Source organism: Camelus dromedarius, chromosome 8 (assembly GCF_036321535.1).
Source record: "Camelus dromedarius isolate mCamDro1 chromosome 8, mCamDro1.pat, whole genome shotgun sequence".
Classification (NCBI taxonomy): Eukaryota; Metazoa; Chordata; class Mammalia; order Artiodactyla; family Camelidae; genus Camelus; species Camelus dromedarius.
The window spans coordinates 31,280,723-31,303,180 of NC_087443.1; the positions used below are offsets into that span (position 1 = coordinate 31,280,723).

The 22,458-nt window shown below is 36.5% G+C and overlaps 2 protein-coding genes across 8 annotated transcripts in view; one reads left to right on the top strand and one right to left on the bottom strand.

Moving 5' to 3' along the window:
* The window catches only part of FAM149B1 (family with sequence similarity 149 member B1), a 52,795-nt gene extending 51,320 nt beyond the window's left edge, over positions 1-1,475 (bottom strand). For all 6 annotated transcript variants that reach the window (XM_031462164.2, XM_031462159.2, XM_031462157.2 and 3 more), the window contains exon 1: positions 1,231-1,475. In XM_031462164.2, coding sequence (XP_031318024.2) covers positions 1,231-1,277 — 47 coding nt within the window. In that variant the 5' untranslated portion in view covers positions 1,278-1,475. The remainder of the gene's footprint in view (positions 1-1,230) is intronic.
* Positions 1,476-1,520: 45 nt separating this feature from the next.
* ECD (ecdysoneless cell cycle regulator) lies at positions 1,521-21,581 on the top strand. 2 transcript variants are annotated; one of them, XM_010984167.3, is made up of 14 exons: positions 1,521-1,670; positions 3,013-3,230; positions 6,046-6,163; positions 8,309-8,396; positions 8,513-8,691; positions 9,672-9,864; positions 10,427-10,555; positions 12,220-12,348; positions 14,292-14,377; positions 16,901-17,007; positions 17,137-17,320; positions 18,288-18,355; positions 19,623-19,837; positions 21,292-21,581. In XM_010984167.3, exons 2-14 carry the CDS (start codon positions 3,026-3,028, stop codon positions 21,520-21,522), a joined length of 1,932 nt encoding a protein of 643 aa, XP_010982469.3. In that variant the 5' UTR covers positions 1,521-1,670; positions 3,013-3,025; the 3' UTR covers positions 21,523-21,581. The 2 variants fall into 2 exon arrangements, with proteins under 2 accessions (XP_010982469.3, XP_010982468.1); XM_010984166.3 differs by having other exon boundaries at positions 1,541-1,804.
* Positions 21,582-22,458: the final 877 nt, after the last annotated feature.

Consider the following 22,458-nt stretch of genomic DNA (forward strand, 5'->3'; position numbering starts at 1 on the left):
CTGATTTTCTTTGTATGACTGTTGTACCAAGTAAAGGTGGGAAAGGACAAGGAAATTACCATTTCCCGGGGAGTAACCATGCCTCAAGCCCTGTGCCATCACTTTAGATATGCTTTTTTAGATAAGGTCTTATTCCTATATTACAGAAATGAAGGCTCAAAGGTTTAGCTATTTGCCTAAAATTCACAAGGCTTGAAAAGAGTCTAGCCAGAAATCCAGATGTGACTGGAAATACCATTCCTGTTATTACCACATATAATTAATATTTAATTAATAAATATATGGTTGCTAAAATTATGTAACTATGTGGAGGAAAAAAAAGTTGGGATTTGGGGTTCAAAAGCCCAAGCTCAAAACCTACTGGTTATATAATCTTAAGGTGTGTACCTTTTCTGATCAGCTGAAAAACTGAAGATAACCATACCCATCTTACAGAGTGGTTACAAGGATCAAGATGTGAAAGTCTTTTTGAAAGTGTAAAGCATTAATAAGTGTATGACATTATCATTATTTGCGAAATTACAACGCTTCACTAGGGGTGGGAGGTGGGTCTTTAAACCGGAAATATTTGCTTTCTAAGTCTTAAAAGCAAACTTATCCTTAAGGATTCCGACGCTTAACTGCAGGGGAGGCAGTATGTGTAATGGTTATGATCACAAGCTTCAGAATCAGGTTGACAACAGGTTTGTACTTAAGTTCCACCAGTTTCTGGCTATGTGATCTCCATCATGCTACATTCTTTAAACCTGGGATCTTTATCAGTAGAAGGTGCAAAATAATAGTTCCTATCTGTATCTTTATTGATAGGTCTAAGTGAGCTAATGCGTGTAAGCAGCTTTGAAAGTTCCTTGGCACAAGACATATTCAACTTTATTGTAGCACTCAGCTATTAATAGCTTCACGAGTCGTGAATGGCCATTGGTAGTGGGACGTGAAACCTCCGCCCAAATTGCAAATGCCTTAGGAAACGCAGTCCCTGAGTTCAAGAAGTGCAGCCCAAGAGAGCCAAGTCCTGGGACAGCACAGAGAACATGCCCTTAGCTGGAGATGGAGATAGAAGGGGCAACATCCGGCAAGGCTGGGAGGAGAGAATTCCGAGGAAAATTTTCTTTCCCCAGCCCTGGGAAAGGAGAAAGGAGCAAGGGACTGATCAGGAAGGGTCCCCAAAGCGCCTGCAGCCCGCCTCGGCCTCCCCCGGTCCCGGCTGGGATGGGTGAGCCGTCCACTCACAGCTCCAACTTCTGTGGCACCGCCTTCCGAGTGTATCTGGAGATCATCCTCCTCTTCCTCCTCAGCCGCGGCCGGGGCGGACACGCCAGGGTGGGGGCCTCCGGGCCTGGCCCTCCCGCCGGCTCCGGCTGGGCCCCCTCCCGCCACCTTCCAGCCCCGTCACGCCCCGTCGCCTAGGCGCCGGAGTGCCACTTCCCTAGGGTCCCTCACCTCTCTAGTCCTCCGCCCTCCCTGCTTCCCCCGGGGCGGAAGTGACGAAGGCACAGGGGCACCCGCCTAATGCTCCCGCCGACGCGCAGCAGTGACGACGCCTGCGGTTCCGGGGCTGAGCCGGTTTCTGACTTTCAGAGTTTCCGTCGGCCTCGGGTCCCAGACAAGCGTGTGGACCCAGCCCGAGGCACGCTTTGGCTGCTGCTGGCAGCTCCCGACCTGCTCACGAGGTAGGAAAGGCAGCTGAGGAAAGTACCGCAACAGAAACGCGCCGGAGAGGCCCAGGCCCCAGAGCCGTGAGCGGAATTGGCTCATTTTGTTGCATGGAGAGAGCCTAGTCTGAGTAAAAAGCGCTAGACTCCAGGTGGGGCCTCTGCTGCTTTTTCGCTTCTCTTGTGCCCCCAGTTTTCTCAAGTGTACAGTGAGGAATTAGACGGGGTGATCTCAAAGTCCTTTCCAGTTCTGGCACTAATTCTTAACAATGTGTGCTTGGCATTATGGGGTGGGTGGGTAGCGTTATTATGTCTATCTGTGTTGGTAGGCCAAATGATGGTTTGGACAGATTGTAGTGAGTGAGGGTCTGGATGGAAGATATAAATTCCTTTCGACCTCGTTTTATTAATCCCATCGAAAACCAAGTAAGGCAATCGCAGCCTTAGAGGGGACCCTCCAATGTAGTGTCTTCCTTTACCAAGCTTCATCTGGCAGCAGTAGTAAGCTAGCACTTTTGTTTGTAGGGGGAACCCCTGGTGAATAGATATTTTCCACCTCCTATGGTACCAGAGCTATACCCCCTGACATCGGAAAAGGGGAAGAATTTAGGACAGATAGTTGTAGGGTCAAGAACCATGGGCAGGTTATTTTGGGGTGAAATGGTAGGACATGAATGTTTTGTAGTTTTGAAGTCCCCTATGCCATGCAATGGGAAAGATTTAAATTCTGCAGAGTAAGGGCAATCTTTCTTAAAGAGTGTTTAAATAATAAAGACTCAAGGAGGGTGGGTATAGCTCAGTGGTAGAGTGTGTGCTTAGCACGCCTGAGGTCCTGGGTTTAATCCCCAGTACCTCCATTAAAAAAATTTAAATTAGAGAAGGATTTTAGAGATGAGAGAGTAACTCTTTTTCTACAGTTAAGGAAAAAAAGCTCAGAAAGAGAAAGTGAAATGCCCAAATTGAGGCAACTCGGACTAATTGCAGAACTGGGACTTTTGATAGTATCTCAACAGAAGATGTTACTGCAGTGTTTCTTAAAGTGTGGCACACCAGTGCAAGGGCAAACATTTTTAATTCTTAAATACGTATTAGTTAATTTGGGAATGTACTGGATTTCCATTTACTGTATTATATCAAAAGTTCCTTTAATAAAATTGTAAGTATAAAAATGTCATTAAAACAATGTTAAAGAAATGTTACCATAGTTGATATGTGGTCAAGGCAAAAATCATGATGATCATATGTGGATAACTGAATTTTGAAAAACAACGTTAATTAAATTGCCTAGGATAGTTCAGGGAATAGGATATTACTTCTACGTTATTCTATATCACTTATATTATTGACACTTTCAATGTAGTTATCAAGGAAGAATGGAGGAAAATATGAAGCTTGCTACAGTGGAAGACACTGTAGAGTACCGCCTGTTCCTGATACCAGATGAACCAAGGGACCCAGAGGAACACAAAGAGATTCTTCAAAAGTATATTGAGAAGATAATGACCCAGTTTGCACCTATGCTGGTCCCCTATATCTGGCAGAATCAGCCTTTCAATCTTAAATATAAACCGGGGAAAGGTAAGGCTCTTTTGCTTATTTTCATTTGATATGTGTGACTGGTAATGTCATTCTGACAACAGAGGTGTGTAATAGTCTATAGTTCATTCAGTGTTGTCAGGAGACTTACATCCTGAACTTCTTAGATTAGTGATGTTTGTCTATACTCAGTTAAGCCCTTAAGCTTAAAATTTTTTTAAAATTCATATTGATAAAAACTTTCTAATAGTCATTACCTTAGGAACTAATATATACTCAACATTATTAAACCATGGCTTTATCTTTTGAACTTTAATTAATTTACTATACCATGATGTATCTAGGTACCGATACTAAACAGGTTCAGACGTCTGGTTTCCTTAACCAGAGTTCCTTTAGCTGTTACTCTGTATTCCTCAGTCTTGACAATGTGTTTGTTAGGCTGCCTTGTTTTGCATAGTTGTTTTGAGAAGGATCTAAGAGTGGCTCTGCCTGGCTTATAAAGAGAAATAATTGGGCTAACCGACCATAATTCTCCCCTCAGAAGCATTTTAAGATTCTTTCACTACTTCCCTGTGTTGTCGGTGCTTGAAATCTGACTTCTGGCCAAAAATGCCACTTTGTCCTATCTTATAAGTGTACTAAAATGAATCATCTATTGGTGACCAAGGCTCTATTCATGCAGTGACTTATGTGGGGGCTTGTTTCAGATCAGGAGCCTGGCATCTTGAGATACCATCGTTCTAGCTCTCGATTTAGGACTTATCTGTTATCTTTTGGCTAGCAGTTGCCAGATGTCTTCCTTACTGTTAATTTTATTGAACTCCTAATCACTGAAACACGTGATATTTATTGGCAAGAACACTGTCATGTTAGCACAGCACATGTAAAACCAATTCCTTATCTTTCTTCTGTTAAGTCATTTTTACATGGTGTTTTCTTGTCTTGCTCAATGGCATTGCTATCCACCTAGTTATCAAGCTTGCTAGTGTTTCAGAATCATATTCAACTCCTCACTTCACCATGATCAGTCAGGCACTAAATCCTAGTGTGACTACTCCTAAAATATGACCCCTTCTCTACATCTGTTTGGCTGCAGTCTAGGCTCTCTTGATCTCTTCATCTAGAAGACTACAGTAGCCACCTAGCCAACCTGTCTGGTTCCAGTGTCTCCAGTTCCTCACACTGTTTCCAGTTACTTTTGTAAAATACAAATTTGATCAGGTCACTCTCCTGCCTAACATCCTTCAACAGTTCCACATTGCTTCTGGATGAAATTTGAATTGAAGTTTAATATATAAAGTATTGGAGGTTCTAATTGGAGGTTCGCTGGTTGAAGAAACTTGGGAGATTTAGAGTAGGAAGAAGAGTTAGCTGGGCTGTTCTTCCCACCTGGTTTTTTTGTTTGTTTTGTTTTGTTTGTTTTGCCATGGCAGCTCTTGAGACACTCCACATTACACCTGGTTGACCTCCATTCTGTTAATCTGATTTATTACATTGGTTGGTTTTCATATGTCAAATCATCCTTGCATTTTAAGGATAAATCCCACTTGGTCATGATGTACAGTCCTTTTAATGTGTTGCTGAGTTCAGTTTGCTAGTGTTTTGTTGAGGATTTCTGCATCATCATTCACCACGGGTATTGGTCTGTAGTTTTCTTGTGTCTTTTTCTGGCTTTAGTATTAGGGTAATGCTGGCCTCATAAAATGAGCTTGGAATGTTTACTTTTTCTTTGTATGAGTTTAAGGAGAACTGATGTTAATTCTTCTTTAAATGTTTGGTAGCATTCTCTAGTGAACTCATCTGGTCCTGGGCTTTTTTGTTGTTGGGAAGTTCCTGACTATTAATTCAGTGTCCTTACTTCTTATAGATCTGTTCAGATTTCCTATTTCTGCATGATCCAGTCTTGATAGGTTGTGTGTTTTGAGGAATTTATACATTTCTTATAGGTTATCCAGTGTGTTGGTATACAATTGTTCATAGTGTTCGCTGATAGTCCATTTTATTTCTGTGGCATAGGTATAATATCCCTTCTTTCATTTCTGATTTTAGTTATTTGGGTCTTCTCTCCTTTTTTAGTTACTCTAATATTTTGTCAATCTTGTTGATCTTTTCAATAAACCAACTCAGTTTTGTTAATTTGTTTCTATTTTGCTGTTCTCTATTTCATTTATCTCTGCTCCAATCTTCATTATTTCCTTCCTCTAACTTTGGGTTTAGTTTGTTCTTTTTCTTGTTTTTTAAGGAATAAAGTTAGGTTTTTGATTTGAGATTTTTTTATAACTATGAACCTCCTCTTAGCACTGCTTTCACTGTATCTCACACATTTGGTATGTTGTGTTTCTGTTTTCATTTGTCTCAGGATGTTTTCTAATTTCCCTTGTGATTTCTCCTTTGAACCATTGGCTATTTCAGAGTGTATTGTTTGAGTTCTACATATTTTTGGACAATGCACTTGTTTGAAAATTATGCTGATATCCCCAAAATACTCCATTGTCTGTCATGCCTCTGTGCCTTTGCACATGCTGTTCTCTCTTTCTGGAAAGCCTACTTCTGGTCATTCCTCCAGATAAGCATAGCTCAGATAGCACATACTTGATATTCACATTGTCCTCAGTGCATACCTCTGTTGATCATCTTGTTTTGAGATGCTTGGTTGTCTGTTTCCTGTCATCTAATCCCTAAGCTGCCCAGAGTAGGCTTCTTGTATCTTGTTTTGGATTGCATCCCCAACTTCCAGTATAGTACCTAGAGTATAGGCAGTCAATGAATGTTTGTTTAATTGAATAATTGCTTGTATTTTTATTTGCTCTGATAAGTTTATTTGGTTATATGATTGCTTTTCTCTTGTTTTTAGGAGATGTTCCTGCTCATATGTTTGGCATGACAAAGTTTGGGGATAACATTGAGGATGAATGGTTTATTGTTTATATAGTAAAACGAATTACCAAGGAATTTCCAGAGTTAGTAGCAAGGTATTATAGTTATTTTAATAGTTTTGAAGGAATTCTGTTATTAAAACTGACATTTTTTCCCACTTAGTAATATTTTTTTCTGTAGTCTGGTGGAAACTGTACAAATTTGGGACATAGATTTCAAAAGTGATTTCTGTATTTTCTTCCTTTTCTCTTGTGACTTCCTTTTTTTGAGGAGGGATTAAAATATCACTTGGGCATTCAACTTCCAAAAAAATTTGAATAAACTTGCTTATTTTAGGTTTTCTCTTTTTTTATGCCTGTTATGAGAGAACAAATACACATGGTAAATAAAATTCAAACAATACAAAAGGTTGTACTGCTCTGACTTCTCAAAAGTAATCACCATCAAATTTCTTACGAATCTTTAAAAAAAATTCATTCATATATACATATACACATTTCACAGATTTCTTTATTGTGTCTTACCTTATTATACCATAGATAAATTTTTCACGAAACCACATACAGAAGAAATTTAAAGAGAAATCAGTGAACAGCTGTATAGATAAGAAGCAAAGTAGGCAATAGTGTATTCTCTTTCAAATTTTAAAATAGGAACTGATAATTCTCTGAAATTCCCAAGTTTTGCCAGCAGAGGGCAATTTACCCACTTAATGCATGTCCTAGTTGTCCTCTTCAGGCCCCAAATTCTGGTCTTCTACCCACTCAATCTTTTCCCCAGCAGAACAAAAAGAAAAAAACAACAGCAACTTTGGAAACTTATTATTATATCAAAATTTCAAAAGTAGAGAGAATAAATAAAAGTAAAGAGAATAAACCCTCATGTACTAATCACCCTGGTTCAGTAATTATCAACTCATAGTGATTATTCCATTTACTTCCTTCCCCTACTCCCCCATCACATAGCAAGATTATTTTAAAGAAAATCTCCAGTACTATACCATTTGATCTTCAAATACTTCAGGATGTAAATCTGAGATAAGAACTGCTTCTACTGTTACCACACCTAAAAATAGGTAGCAGTAATTTCTTAATAAATGATAGAATTTCAAATGAGGATACACAGAAATATTAGTTTCTGTCTTTACAAGAAAAATAAGGAGAAGGCAATACCTTTCATGTGCTGATTCTGGTATTATATATATATAAAATAATGGTTCCTATCTACATATTAGGCCTCTAAAGCTCTTTAATAGGCATCAACTTGTTTAAAACAAATTTAGAAAAAGAAAAAAGCTTTTCCTCTATGTCTCTGCCAGATTAGTATTCCTAAAGTAGAGCCCTAACCATTTTACTACCCTGCTCTAAAACCTTTCATTCTTTTTGTCTACAAAACTAAACTCATTCTCTTTGATTCTGCCAACATTGAAAGCTCTTCTCAAAATGATATAACTGTGCTTTTCTAGTCTTGTTCTTTACTAGTTATCATTCTTCAGATATCTGCCTTAAAGTGCCACCTCCATGGTTTTGCTTATGCTGTTCCCTCTCCCGAGAACATCTCTCCTTTTCTCCACATGTTGTATCTCCATCCATTAAAAGTGAAAAACTATAGAACAGTATATATAATATGCTGCATTTGGTGTGACAAGAGGAAAAAAATAATTTATGTTCCTATTTGCTACATTATACAGAGGGAAACTCTAGAAGGATCAACAAGAAATAACAATGGTGGAGGAGCTGGGCGTTTAGATAGAAAAGTAGGAAGGAGACTTTTTCATTGTGTAACTTTTTATGTATTTTTTTAGACATTTTAACCATGTGACTGTACCCTCAGAAAGTTAAATTTTTAAAAAGTGATGCAAATGAGGCAAAACAAAATTATCTTTCAAGGCCCAAATAATAATTCCTCCATAAGGCTTTTCTAATCTTGGCTATGTGTAATTTTTTTCTCCTTCTGAAACCATATAGTACTTTGTATATTTTTCTCATTTTTGTCCACTGTTACTTATTTATATTCTTATTTTTCTCACCTTATTGCCCTCCAACCCCTCCTTACAATCTTACAGTCTCCTTCAGTGCTTAATGGTATCTTAAATATTTTGTTTTATTATAGAAATCTACAATAATACATACTCGTATTATTTACTAAGATGAAGCAGAAAATCTATTAGAACAAATCTGTTTTGATTATTAGCAAATATGTGCTTTTTTGAATACAAAGCTGGAACTTTTTTTCATTAGGATTGAAGACAATGATGGTGAATTCTTGTTAATAGAAGCTGCTGACTTTCTCCCTAAATGGTTGGATCCTGATAATAGTGCCAATAGGGTAAGTATATCCAAGTTTGGAAAATTTACAGAGGTAAAATCATGTTGCAGCATTTTTCGTATGTACCTAGACTTTGTTAGTGCCTAGTATGAAAACTAAAACATACCATTTTGCAGGTATTTTTTCACCATGGGGAGTTGTGCATTATCCCTGCACCAAAGAAACCTGGAGCAGTACCCTGGTTACCCACCACACCCCCAACAATATCTCAAGCATTGAATATAATCTCAACACACCCAGAAAAAATTTTGGCTTCAGAATCCATACGAGCTGCTGTGAATAGACGCATCAGAGGGTATGAAAATAAACACTCATTGCTAACTAAGGAGCCTTTTGATTTAGTATAGCAAGTCTTTGGGTGGGTCTAGAATTTCTTTCACCTAGATTAGTGGTAATTTTCATTCTGTCTTCATCCTTCATGAAATTGACCAACAAATTAAACTTAACGTTTTAAAACCAAGAAACGGGTACCTTTTTAATTCCCATTTAAAAATATTATCCTCTCAACATTTTTGCATTTATTTACCATAGACATTGTGGCTAAGTATTATGTATATCCATAGATAAGAATTTTCAGACCTTTAGATAGAAAACCTAAGTGGGCACAATGTTTTCAGGCTTTATATGTGGGTCTGCGCCTATATGTGGGATTATTTGACCTACATGGAACTCTTTAGGCTCTATTCAGAAGAGAATGTCTTAGTCTAATAACATATTTGTTCAGCTATTGGCAAATTTTTTTAAAAAAATTTTGGGGGTGGTAATTAGGTTTATTTATTTATTTACTTTTAGAGGAGCTCCTAGGGATTGAACCTAGGACCTTGTGCATGCTAATCATGTACTCTACCCCTTGAGCCATACCCTCCTTGTCCAGCCATTCAAATTTGGGTACCTAGTAAATGTTTAGCACCATTAACAGTATCTTAACAGTATTAAAAATCTCTTTTAGCTTTGCCTCAGTATAATGTGTACCATTTTTTTAGGAGAATAAATTCTGATTTTATTTCCAAAGTATAGTAGTGTTTTCATTTTGTTTTTATGGGACCACCTTAATCCCTGTTTTTTATTTTCCATTTCTTCCCACTTTTTCTCTTTCTCTTCCTTCTTGTAGTCTTTAGTGTAAACAGCATCTCTATCTTCACCTCTCTTGTCACTCTTTCTGTCTTACTTTTAATGAGCCAAGACAAGGTAAAATGTTAAGATGGAAGTAAATGGTATAGGAATCCTAGATATTTGCATATCATAAAATAAAAATAATTCTGTTACCTGCCACAGATACCCAGAAAAAATTAAAGCCTCCCTCCATCAGGCGCACTGCTTCCTTCCAGCCGGCATTGCTGCAGTGCTGAAGCAGCGCCCCAGGTTGGTGGCTGCAGGAGTCCAGGCATTTTACCTCCGGGACCCTACTGACCTGCGAGCCTGTCGTGTTTTCAAGACATTCTTGCCTGAAACACGAATAATGACATCGGTAAGATATGTCTCTTGGTCATCTAGTTTCCCTCACTAGAAAGAGAATTGAACATTATTTTAATTGTTCACTGGGAAAATATTGGAAATATTCTGTTTCCTCATAGCAAGTTAATGTACTTTTTTTCTTTTTTTCTTTTCTCTTATCCAGGGGAGGAAGGTTGTAAGAGACCTGACTCCCTATTTTGTATCTCAATGTTTCCTAGCTATTTCTAACCATATTTTCCCTATTTGAGTAATTACATCCTTCTTAATAGTAAAATATTTCATTTCTCCCAGAGAATTAAGAATTATTCTTTATCATCATTGCCATGTAATGTAACTAATGATAGGAATCATCCTGGTGATAACTAAAAAATGGACAATGAAGGTGAATTTTATGGCATATGCATTACATCTTGATAAGATTGTTACTAGAAAATGTAGGCAGTGAGTAGGTGGGTCCTTTTTCCATTTATATGAATATGAAGCTCATAAATGAAGTTATTGTTATTAGCTATGAAATGACAGTCAAATTTTTTATTTTGGGAAAAGACTCACATAGTTTGTGTCCCCATGTCCAGGTCACTTTCACTAAATGTCTGTATGCGCAGTTGGTGCAACAAAGGTTTGTGCCAGACCGGCGGAGTTGTTACAGGCTGCCTCCTCCATCTCATCCCCAGTACCGAGCGCATGAACTGGGCATGAAGCTGGTAATGTTGAACCAGAAAATTTTATTTTCTTCCTGTATGTTAAAGGGCTCTTAGCAGAATAATGACACAGCACAGAAATCTAGAAATATGCTGTATTAATGTGAAACATGGCATTTCAATTAAGAAGGAAAAGTGGACTATTCAGTAAATGATGATAGGACTGTGAAGCCATCTGAAAAATTAAAATTGGTTTCCTCACACCAATACCAAAATAAATTCCACTTGGACCAACTAATGAACTGAAAAACTTGAAACCATGAAATTTGAAAGGAAACATAGGAAACTTTTGGAAATCTGAGTAGGAAAGTCCTTTCTAAGCAAAACTTGAGCCTAGAAACTATAAAAGAAAAGATTGATGAATTTGATTATATAAAAATTAAGCATTTCTGTGGGGAAAAAAACCCCATAAGTATAGTCAAAAGACAGTAAACCTGGAGAAAATACTATATTTGCAATTTAAATGGTACAAAGTTGATTTCTCTAACATACAGCAATCCTACAGCTCAATATGAAAAAAAAATAGTACTAGTCAATCAAAAAATGATCAGAAACCATGAACAGATAGTCCACAGAAAAGGAAATACAACTGATTTTAATTTAAATGTATGAAAAACATTGGCCCTTGCTCATAATAAAAGAAATGCAATTTAAAGTTACAAAATAGTATTTTTCACCTTTTGATTGGCAAGTATCCAGAAGTTTTATATATATACTGGGTTAATAAAAATACATAAAGAAATGCCCTCAAACATTTTTGACAGGAGTATAAGTTGATTCAATCTCTTAGAACAGTTTGTCACCGTGCATCAACATTTAAAATGCACAAATCCTTTGCTCAGCATTTTCACTTCTAGGAATTTATCCTCCATATATTTTACTTGTCCACAAAGGCATTCGAGGATACTCATGGCAGCATTGTTTATAGTAGCAAAAGATTGGAAACTACCTAATGTCTATTAGTAGGGGACTAGTTTGATAAATTATGGTCTGTCCATGAAGTGAAATGGAGAAATTTATATATGTCCATATGAAATGATTTCCAGGGCATCACTAAATGAAAATGCAAAGTTTGGAGCAGTGTGTATATTGCCATTTAGTGACAGAGGGATGGAGGAGGAGGATACACAAATGCAAACACACACATCTGCTTGAGTGCATAGATTACTTCTGAAAGGATATGCAAGAAATTATAACAGTAGTTTTCTCTAGAGTGATTAGGGAAGCCCCCTGTTGGAAGTATTTTCCACGTGCATTATATTTTTTAACCAAAGGACTCTCAAAATGAAGTGATTCCCTCCCTTTACTATGCCTGAGACTACGCTTAATTCATTTATAATTTCTGTTAAGCAAGAAACCCTTTGCAAAGCTTTTTTAAGCAAATAAGAAATAAGTTTAAATTTCTAGTTTTTTAAATCAGTGAGGGAAGAAATCTCTCTGTAGAGAATAAGAATCTTTGTTTTGTATTATTTGCTTCCCCTGTATAATTGTTTGGTATTCTACAGAGATTAAGAAACTTGGAAATAAAGTCACATTTTTTTTCATAAAATTAGAATAGTGCTATAAACGTTCACATGCCCATGTGTCTGGTCACCTAGTTTTTAGTTTAGTGTGGTTAAATGGAAAGAAGGTAACCTAATAATAAATATTTTGTCTTTTCCACATAGGCTCATGGATTTGAGATCTTATGCTCCAAATGTAGTCCACATTTTTCTGACTCCAAGAAATCCCATGTGATTACCTCCCCACTCTGGGCTGGCTTCCTTGAAAGTCTGAAAAAGAATGATTACTTTAAGGTAGGACTTACAATGCATTTTTAAAATTGTACAATCCAGGGAAAATCAGGCCAGTGATTTAAAGTTCTGTGGTCTAGAAATTAACATAACATTGTAAATCAACTATACTTCAATTAAAAAAAAAAATAAAGTTCTATGGTCCATATTTAATGTGTAATATAATTGTAGGAACTAAAGTTAAAAGGGGCCATCCTAGTTCGATGGTAATGAGGGAATGTCTATGAACTGTTTCCAGTATTTTAGAGAAATTAGTAACATCTGTATAAAGTGACAGAAGTTATTATTTGTATCAGATGAACAACTTGCAAAAATCTATAAAGCAAATATGAAGACACCAAATAGAAAAATTAGCAAACGCATGAATTTAAAAAATTACAAGAAGAAAAAAAAAACCATCACTGAAGTGAACATTCTTTTAATATTAACTGATCATAAACAGTTCTAATTTTCTCTTAAGGAACTGATTTTCAGGTATGCACTTTGTTCATTGATTTGTTATTACTTGTTGCTTCACTGGAATGTAAAATTTGTGGTTTAACAGACTCACAGACATAGAAAACAAACTTATGGTTACCAGGGGAAAAAGGAAATGTGGAGGGATAAATTGGGAGTTTGAGATTTGCAGATACTAAATACTATATATAAAATAAATAAACAACAGTGTCCTACTGCATAGCACAGGGGACGATACTCAATATCTTCTAATAAACTATAATGAAAAAGAATCTGAAAAGGTATATATATATATGTATAACTGAAACACTATGCTGTACACCAGAAATTAACACATTTTAAACTGACTATACTTCAATTAAAAAAAAAATTTGCAGTTTAAGATATTAAAAAAAATTACAAAAAGACAATTGTAAATTTCTAAATTTAAAATACTCACTCTCACAAGTAGTAAAGATATGCACATGAACACAATAATAAAGACTGTTTTTCACTTACGTAAAACGGGTATTAATGATATTCAGTGCTGTTGAGAATATAGTGAAAATAATACACCTATACATTGCTGATAACATTGCAATAGGTAGAACCTTAACTGGGAAGTAATTGGATAGTCCAGTTCCAAGAGCTGTAGAAGGGTTCAAACTTGGAACCCTCACTTTGAATAATCAATTTTAAGGAAACATCCAAGAAGTAGAAAAATCGTTAAGAATATGATGATTTTCAGAAACAGACTGATAGACATAGAAGACAAACTTGTGGTTGCCAAGGGGGTGGGGAGTGGGAAGGGACAGACTGGGATTTCAAAATGTAGAATAGATAAACAAGATTATACTGTATAGCACAGGGAAATATATACAAGATCTTATGGTAGCTCATAGAGAAAACAATGTGACAATTTTATATATGTTCATGTATAACTGAAAAATTGTGCTCTACACTGAAATTTGATACAACATTGTAAAATGATTGTAAATCAATAAAAAATGTTAAAAAAAGAATATGATGATTTTAAAGACTGTGTAGCAGTATGGAAAAGTGCTTATATTATAGTATATTTTTAAAAGAATGTAAAATATTAAGTGTGAATGCCACTATAAACATGTATATGAAAGACAGAAATGATAGTTAAGGTGGGATTATGCTATTTTTTGGCTCTATTTGTACTTTGTTTTATAAGTTAATTACTAGTTAGTCAGTTACTTCTTAATAACTAGTTAAATAGTAGAAAATGGTTGAAAACTTTCCAAATTGGAAAAAGGATCTTAATGGTGAAGAGGATTAGGGACCACTACATCTAACCTCATCCCCTTATTTGAAGAAACTGGAGCCCAGAGACATCAATGAGAGAACAGGAACTCGGACTCAGGCCTCATGATTCCTGAACAATATCTTATATCATACGCTGCCTCCCTTAGAGTTGCTGGTGAGCAGGTTATGTTAAAGATACCGTGTATATAATGTTCTGATAGGCATTATTACTTTTTTAGGGACTGATAGGAGGTTCAGCTCAGTACCAGGAAAGGTTAGAAATGGCGAAGAACTACTTCCAACTCTGCGTAAACAGGCCAGAAAGGTGAGTTTATCACTACCCGAACATGGCAGCAGAGTGATGACTTGCCAGAAGTTAAGGGGTTACTTGCTCTTGAGAGTGGCAGAAGTTGGAGTTTCCAAATTTAAACAGTTAATGGAAAGGATCATGACTCCTGAAGGAGCTGGGGTTGAGAGAGAGGAAGTGTTGATACAGAAGATTGCTGGCACTGGTAGCCACCACCACCACCACCACCAACACCAACACCCATATTTACAAGTGAGAGGCTGAGGCCAAGAGAGATAAGTAATTTGCCAAAGGTTACACAGCTAATAAGTGACAGACCTAGGATTTGAACTCAGGCAGTCTGGTTTTGAGCCATGTGCTTAAATTCCTATGGGAGTTCTGGGCTGTGTTTAGCTATTATAGGTGAATCTGAAACACAGGATGAAGCAGGCATTCAGCCTCCAAATCAAGTCTCATTCTAGCCTGCCATACATTTTCTGTGGGGAGAAAGAAATGAACACAGGTTTGGAAGGAAATAGCACCGCTTTAAAATCTGATTAAATTGAGTTTCTTTTCTGGGAATGATGGAGTAACATATCAGACTAACCCCCTGCTAATTACAAAGATAAACTGAACAGAATATTAAAAAAAAATTATTTGAAGACACTGGAGAACAACAAAAGAAGGCAAAAATTAGAGGGAACAGGACCCTTGAAAGAAGATCACAGTGGGTAAGGTACATTTGTCTGACTTGTCCCCTGAGAGCACTTTTAGTCACTATGGCACAAGGGGAGTGGAGCTCAAGCAGCATGTCTTACTGGGCTGAAGAATCAAGAGTCAGAATTTGAGTGTTAGAAAAAACTCAATTTATGTTTGCAAAATTGAATTTGAGATATGTAAAGCTATTAAATAACATGAAAGAAGTAGCTTTGTATATGCTAAGATTCAAAAGGTCCCAGGTTGTATGTGAGTGTGGTTTTTGTTTGTCGTTAGGCTTTTTGTTTCTTTTTTTTCTTTTGTCAGACTGATCTGGTTTTGAACCCCAGCCATTTTGCCAGCATCTCAAATGCCACGCATTTGTCTAATAAAGTGTTCTTTGAAGACTGCATGAAGCAAAGTTAACTGAGAGAACTCTAATCTCTAGCCTCCATTTCAAGTGAAGCAGTCTTTCAGTTTGTTTTTAGCTTTATTGAGATATCATTGACAAAGTTCTAAGGTATTTACAGTGTCATCATAGTCATCGAATATACCTGTATGTTATGAAAAGATTCCCACCACCTAGTTAATTAGCAGGCTCATCACCTCACATATGTATCGTGTGTGTGTGTGTGTATGTGTGTGTGTGTGTATGTGAACATTTAATTTTCACTCCGTTAGCAGATTTTAATTATGTAATACAATGTTATCAACTCTAGTAACCATGTTTTACATTGGATCCTCTGACCATATTTATCTGCTAGCTGAAAATTTATACCCTCTTACCAACCTCTCCCTATTTCCTTCCCTCTAGTCCCGGCAGCCACTTTTCTATTCTCTGTTTCTATGAGTTTGACTGTTCTGTTTTGTTTTGTTTTGTTTTTTAGATTCCACATATAAGTGATACCTTGCACTATTTAACTTTCTCTGTCTAGCTTATTCCATTTAGCATAGTGTCCTCAAGGTCCATGTTGCTACAAATGGTAGGATTTCTTTCTCATGGCTGAATAATACTTCATTGTGTGTGTGTGTGTGTGTGTGTGTGTGGGTGGGTGTGTGTGTATCCTTATCCATTTATATTGATGGATACTTAGGTTGTTTCCATATCTTGGCTATTGTGAATAATGTTGCAGTGAAATGAGAGTACAGATCGCTCTTTGAGATCCTGTTTTCATTTTCTTTGGATAGATACCCGGAAGTGCAATTGCTAGATCATATGGTAGTCCTATTTTTAATTTTTCGAAGAACCTCTATAACGTTTTCCACAGTGGCTGCACCAATTTGCATTCTCACCAACAGTGCACAAGGTGGACTGGTCCACATCCTTGCCAACACTTGTTCTCTCTTGTCTTTTTGATGATAGCCATTTTGACAGGTGTGAGGTGATAACTCATTGTGGTTTTTATTTGCATCCATGATGATTAGTTGATACTGAGCACATTTTATAGTCATTTGTATGTCTTCTTTGGAAAAATGTCTTTTCAGTTCCTCTGCCCATTTTTGAATCAGAGTGCTTAGAGTTTGTTTGTTTGTTTGTTTGTTTTCGCTGTTTAGTTATATGAGTTCTTTATATGTTTTGGATATTAACCCTGTGTCATATATATGGTTAACGAATATTTTCTTCCATTCTATAGGTAGCATTTTCATTTTGATGGTTTCCTTTCCTGTACAAAGCAGTTTTTCTTGGAGCTCTTTTATATTTTGGAGTTCCTGGTGAAATTTTGAGAAAAAGAGTTCTGTATCCTAAAACCAATGTTTAAAAACAAATTAGGCTGGATAATCCCTTCCAACTTTAAAATACTATGTTTTTGTAGTTATTATTCTAAGCTCTCTTATTAAATGCCCATGTCCTTTATTTTTTTGTAGCTCTCTTGCTATGAGCCCAGGTGAAGAAATCTTAACGTTATTACAGACAATACCATTTGATATAGAAGAGCTTAAGAAAGAAGAAGCTAATCTTCCCCCAGAAGATGGTAAGTGATGGACCAGGATAGAGCAGAAGGTTTGAAAGAACTGAAACGTTCCACTAAGTCTCAGAGGGCCCTCTCCTGAGAGTAGTCATCATGTGAGTATAGTATGGCAGTATTGTGCTTCTTTTTCAGATGACCAGTGGTTAGAGCTCTCACCAGATCAGCTGGACCAGCTGCTGCAGGAAGCTGCTGGCAAAAAAGAACCAGAGCCCATTTCCAAGGGGCAGAAGGAAAACTATGACTTAACTCAAGTCTCAGAGAGCATGAAAGCTTTCATATCCAAAGTCTCAACACACAAAGGAGCAGAGCTGCCTCGGTAATTTGTGTTAAAGTATAAACATCTACATAGTTACAGCCCATATGTTGAAGTTGTCCAGTCACTGCCAGTTCTCTCTTTCTGTTTTCTTTTTAATTATTTATTCATTTTTTTGTAGTAAGTGATTTTTACTGCTTTGTTTTCCTCTTTTGGTGCCTGATACTATGATAACTTATCTAGAGTCAGATTGCTAGTAACCTGATCCATATGATCCTTTGAAGTAAGCCAGAGAGACCACTCAAAAGATCTAAAGGCCACTTTCCTAGAGCTGTTCAGGGCAACCATGTACTTTACTCTGGAAATTTTTACTCAGAACCTGATGGACTCTTACCATCTAGCTCTCACCAGGCTCAGGTTTCTGATCTCCTACCCCCAAGCAGATTGGAAGCTTCAAACTGAAAAGAGAAGGATAAAAGGGTTTATCAGAGGAAGAAATAATAACAAAAGAAAGAAGATGTGACATTTGGCAAGTAATAGGGAAAAAAGGTAGATAGAATTGTTACTTGTACAACGAATGTATCTTCTGTAGTGTTGATGCCCTTTCGCCTCATGAGAAGATTAAAATTTACATTCAGCATTCTCTTTAAGAAAGCAGGAATAATGAAAGGTTTGTTCTTATTTATTTTTAAAAGATAGACTTTATGTAAATTACCTTGGATAAATAACTTCTTTAGCTAATGCTAGATCTATCTTGTGGGAAGTGGAGGGTGGGCAGATCCCTAAATCAGCATAAGTTAAATGTGTATAATCAAAGTGCAATTTTTACTTTTATTTCATTGATCTTTCCCATTTCTGTTGCCCTACAAGGTGAGTAAGAATAATGATTTTTAAAATTTAAACTATAGTTTTCCTTGCTGTCCCTTTTGAGAGTCTGTCTCTAGTAGTGTTCCTAAGAATGGCACCAGTTGGTAGAAAAAAATTTCAAAGTTATGTTTGGATAAATTGTCTTTTTCCTTTAATCTTACAGAGAACCTTCTGAGGCTCCAATCACTTTTGATGCAGATTCCTTTTTTAATTATTTTGATAAAGTTTTAGGTGAGTTGCAGTGTGATGTTCATTTTCATTTTGAAACGAAGTTGTGTAGAGATTACTAGAGCATTAGAGCATTGGATCTCCTGGAAGTCAAAACATTTGCTTTTTCTTCTTGATTTCGAGTTGCTTTCAGCCATTAATTATTGTCCTGTTGTGGAGGATGCCTTGCTTAGTGCCTGACATGGTAGCTGCTCATTAAATATTTGTTGAGTGAATGAATGCTGTGTGTTTAGATGGGTTTTACCTGGGCTCCCACACTATATTGCTTTTTCTCCTTTAGGCATATTGCACTTGCACACTCATAATAAAAAGACAAACAGCCCAATTTAAAAAAATCAACAAAGGATATAAACAGGCAGTGCCTTGAAGAAGAAATATAGTCAATAAATATTTGAAAATAGTAACAGTTTCTACTAAGCAAATAAAAATAAGAACTTTTTTTTTTTTTTGCCCATCATATTGGCAAAAATTTAAAAGGTTGATAAAAGCCAGTTTTCTCAAGGGTTGGAGAAATGAGCATTGTCTAACTGTGGGAGTAGAATAGAAGTGTTAAGTTGTCTTTTCTCAAGGCAGTTTGGTACTCTAGAATGTTAAAAACCTTTGACTTAGCAATTTCACTTCCAGGAATTTACTTTATGAAAAAGATACATATGCTAAGATGGTGATTGCAACACTGTAGTATTAAAAAATTGGGTTATAGTATAATTTTACCAAAAAAAAAATCATAGTACATCCATATTATACTCCGCAGCCTTAGTGAAGGATGAGGCCCATCTATATGTTTTGACAGCGAAGAACCGCGAAGATAAATAAATAATGAGAAAAGAAAACCATAGTTCAATATGTATATCTGTGTAAAAAAAATACATATTATATACATACAGAGAATTGCATAGATAAACGTCTGGGTACCTACCAAACTGTTAAAAGATGCTTAACTGTGGGAAGAGAGTGAAATGTGAGACAATAATTCTGTATAACTTGCATGTTTACATAAAAATGTATTCATGTATTATGTAGTTTTTAAATTTTTTTAAGTAAAATATTTTAATTGAATTCACATTTTTTTTTTAAAAAGCTGAATCTTTCAGCTCAGCCAGTGTACTTTTCTGCAAATGTATGTCAGTACCATTTTCTGGAGGGGATTTTTCTGAAGTGGTTTGTCTATCTATGTTAGTCCTTTTCTGCAGATAATGTTCTGATTCTTTTGAGAGGTGTAATCACTCCAAAAAAATTTACCAAATGGCTTTCTATGTTGGGGTCTGTGTAGGGTCCAGGCTTCATGAGTCAGACTCCGACGATGTGGATGAGGAAGACTCTGAATGTTTAGATAGTGATGATGACTTGGATCTCGAAACACAGGAGCCTGGGGAAGAAGCGTCTATAAAAGGAACTCTTGATGATCTCAAGTCATACATGGCCCAGATGGACCAGGAACTGGCACATACCAGCATTGGCAAAAGTTTCACCACCCAGAAGCAAATGGTATATGTGTGTTTAACCTCTTTCCCTTTTGAGTCTGTTACAAAGGATAGCTAAAACCATATTTTCTCTTAGTTTTTCTTTTTTCTTTTTGATCTGTGATAATTTTTTATGATGAATTTGATTTTTTGATTTGAAATAAATAAGAATGCTAATTTTTTCCAAACTCTGGTAGGATGAAGGATTATTAATTTTCCTAAACATAGATAGGCTTAACTATATTATTTATTCTGTGTTATCTATCAGGAGTTAAAATAAAAAGTCATGGCTGTGTTCAGATTAGTATGCAGTTGCATACTTCTGCTAATGACTTAAATGGATTTTAAAAAAGAGAGAAAGGATATTAAATATCCAAGTAACTTTCAAGTCTTAATAGTATTTGTTTTATATGTTTCTCTTATTTAGAGCCAAATTTAGAATTCATCTTCCATCATGTTTTTACCCTAGTTTTTATACTAGTACTGTCTAACTACAGACAGAGACATAGAAAGAGAATGGATCCTGGAGTCTCATGGGTCAGGGTTTGAAATCCAGCTTAGCCATCCACTGTGGATGTATCCATTAACCAATAATCCTCATGTCATAGAATGAACACGAGAATCCAAATGAGACAACAGTTAAACTCATAATGGGCCCTTAATTAATGTTATTCCCCTTGCTTTGATCATCTTAAATTCATTTAAAACTGTAAATCACTTTCAGTATTGCCAAAACCTCGTAGAAACCATGCATTAGATTTATCTAAAGCAATGTTTCTTAAATTTTAATGTGGATGTGAATCACCTAAAGATCTTGTTAAAATATGGATTCTTGTTAAGTATATCTAAGGTGAAGGCTGAGATTTTACATTTCTAACAAGTTCCCAGGTGACAGACATGCTGCTGGTCCAGGGACCACACTTTAAGTAGAGATACAAAAGATAGATTAAGCTGCAATCTTTCAAATCCTTTCCCTAGCCTGTGAAATCAGGGACTCAGGTACCAATTCAGAGTCTTTGTGGTTGGACTCTGCAAAGCCTCAGATTTTTATTTTGTTTTTTCATTGCAGGGGGGAAAGGGAAATCTAGCTTTTTTCATTTAGAGAAAATTTTAGAGTCTTTTTTTTAAATGTTCATTTTTCTGTTTATTTCTCTTAAAACTCTAAGGCAAGCTATAAATGAACGTCCTTAACCCTGGTTATTTCCCTTGGGCTATTTCAAAACAGGGAAGAAATCCATTTAATATGTAGAAACTTTTCTTAGGAAGAAATGTGTTACAATCTTTGGGACCAAATTTTAATATGTGTGTTAAATTACATTGTTTATTATTAGACTTCATTTTTACTTTCTACCAAGAAGCAAATTTCCTTTCTAATGTGGAATTCCATTTTACATTGTTGCTTAGTTATCTTTTTATTGTAACTACCATCCAACCTAATAGCATATTATCCCATGATTTTCTTTTCCCTCCACGAATAAGGAACCTCTATCCCAGACTACCAATAACAATTCAGATGAGGAAGATTCTGGTGCAGGAGGATCTGTTATGACGCCACTGGATGTAGACCTGAACCTGGTTTCAAATATATTGGAATCCTATAGTTCCCAAGCTGGACTGGCAGGACCTGCTTCTAATCTTTTACAAAGCATGGGAGTGCAGCTGCCTGACAACACTGATCACAGACCCACAAGTAAGCCAACGAAAGATTAGCCAGCAAACCTAGCCTCTCTTTTTTTTTCTTAAATAAATATTGAGTCTGACTGTGCTGATTTATAGTTTTGATTACTCATTTAGTAAAAATGTTTTCTGTGGGGAGGGTATAGCTCAGTGGTGAAGTGCGTGCTTAGCATGCACAAAGTCCTGGGTTCAATCCTAAGTTCTTCCATTAAAATAAATAACAACCTAATTCCACCCCTCCCCCAAAAGAAGTTCTCTTCGTTTTAAGTTTCGCAGATTGATTTCTCCTCCCTGAGCCCCAAACGTTGCCTCTGCACAGGTCTCTGTGATCTCAACTCAGAGGTGCACTCAAGGTTATGAAGTCAGCAGAGAGAGCGAATTAAGCCCCTGGACAGCCCCTGAGATTTACACACTCCATGTTTGGAACATTTTTTATCTTTACTGAGGATTAAATGTTGGGAAGAGAAAGGAAGGTAGATAGTGAAACATAGGAATGAATGAGTTGCTTTCTTATTCCAGTTACCAGGAATGACCTTGAGCCAGCCTTCCTCTGGTGACAAGTTAACGTTTTACCTGTTTCTGTTCTTCTTCATGGGACCTAGTGGGTTCTTTTTATCCTTATCATTTTCATAAATCATTGCCACATAACTATTCTGTACCAAAGTCTGTACCAGACTTCTGTACCAAAGTTTCTTTTATTTCTCTGCTATTTTTCAGTATCCCAACCCCGCCCTCCTTTGCCTCTGCTTTCAGTAATCTTTGGAGTTCTAAGAAGCAAAGCCCTCTTTGCTCTCACTGCTGGGAAACAAAGGTCAATGTTGCAGCTCCTCCTATTAGCCACTCTCATTTTTTCTTTTCCAAAACAACACATTAATCCAAAAGCAAACAGTTACTCCATGGTAAGTTTGAGAAACTCATAACCAGGAATCCTGCACACTCCCCTTTCTATCAGTATTTTCAGACCGGGGA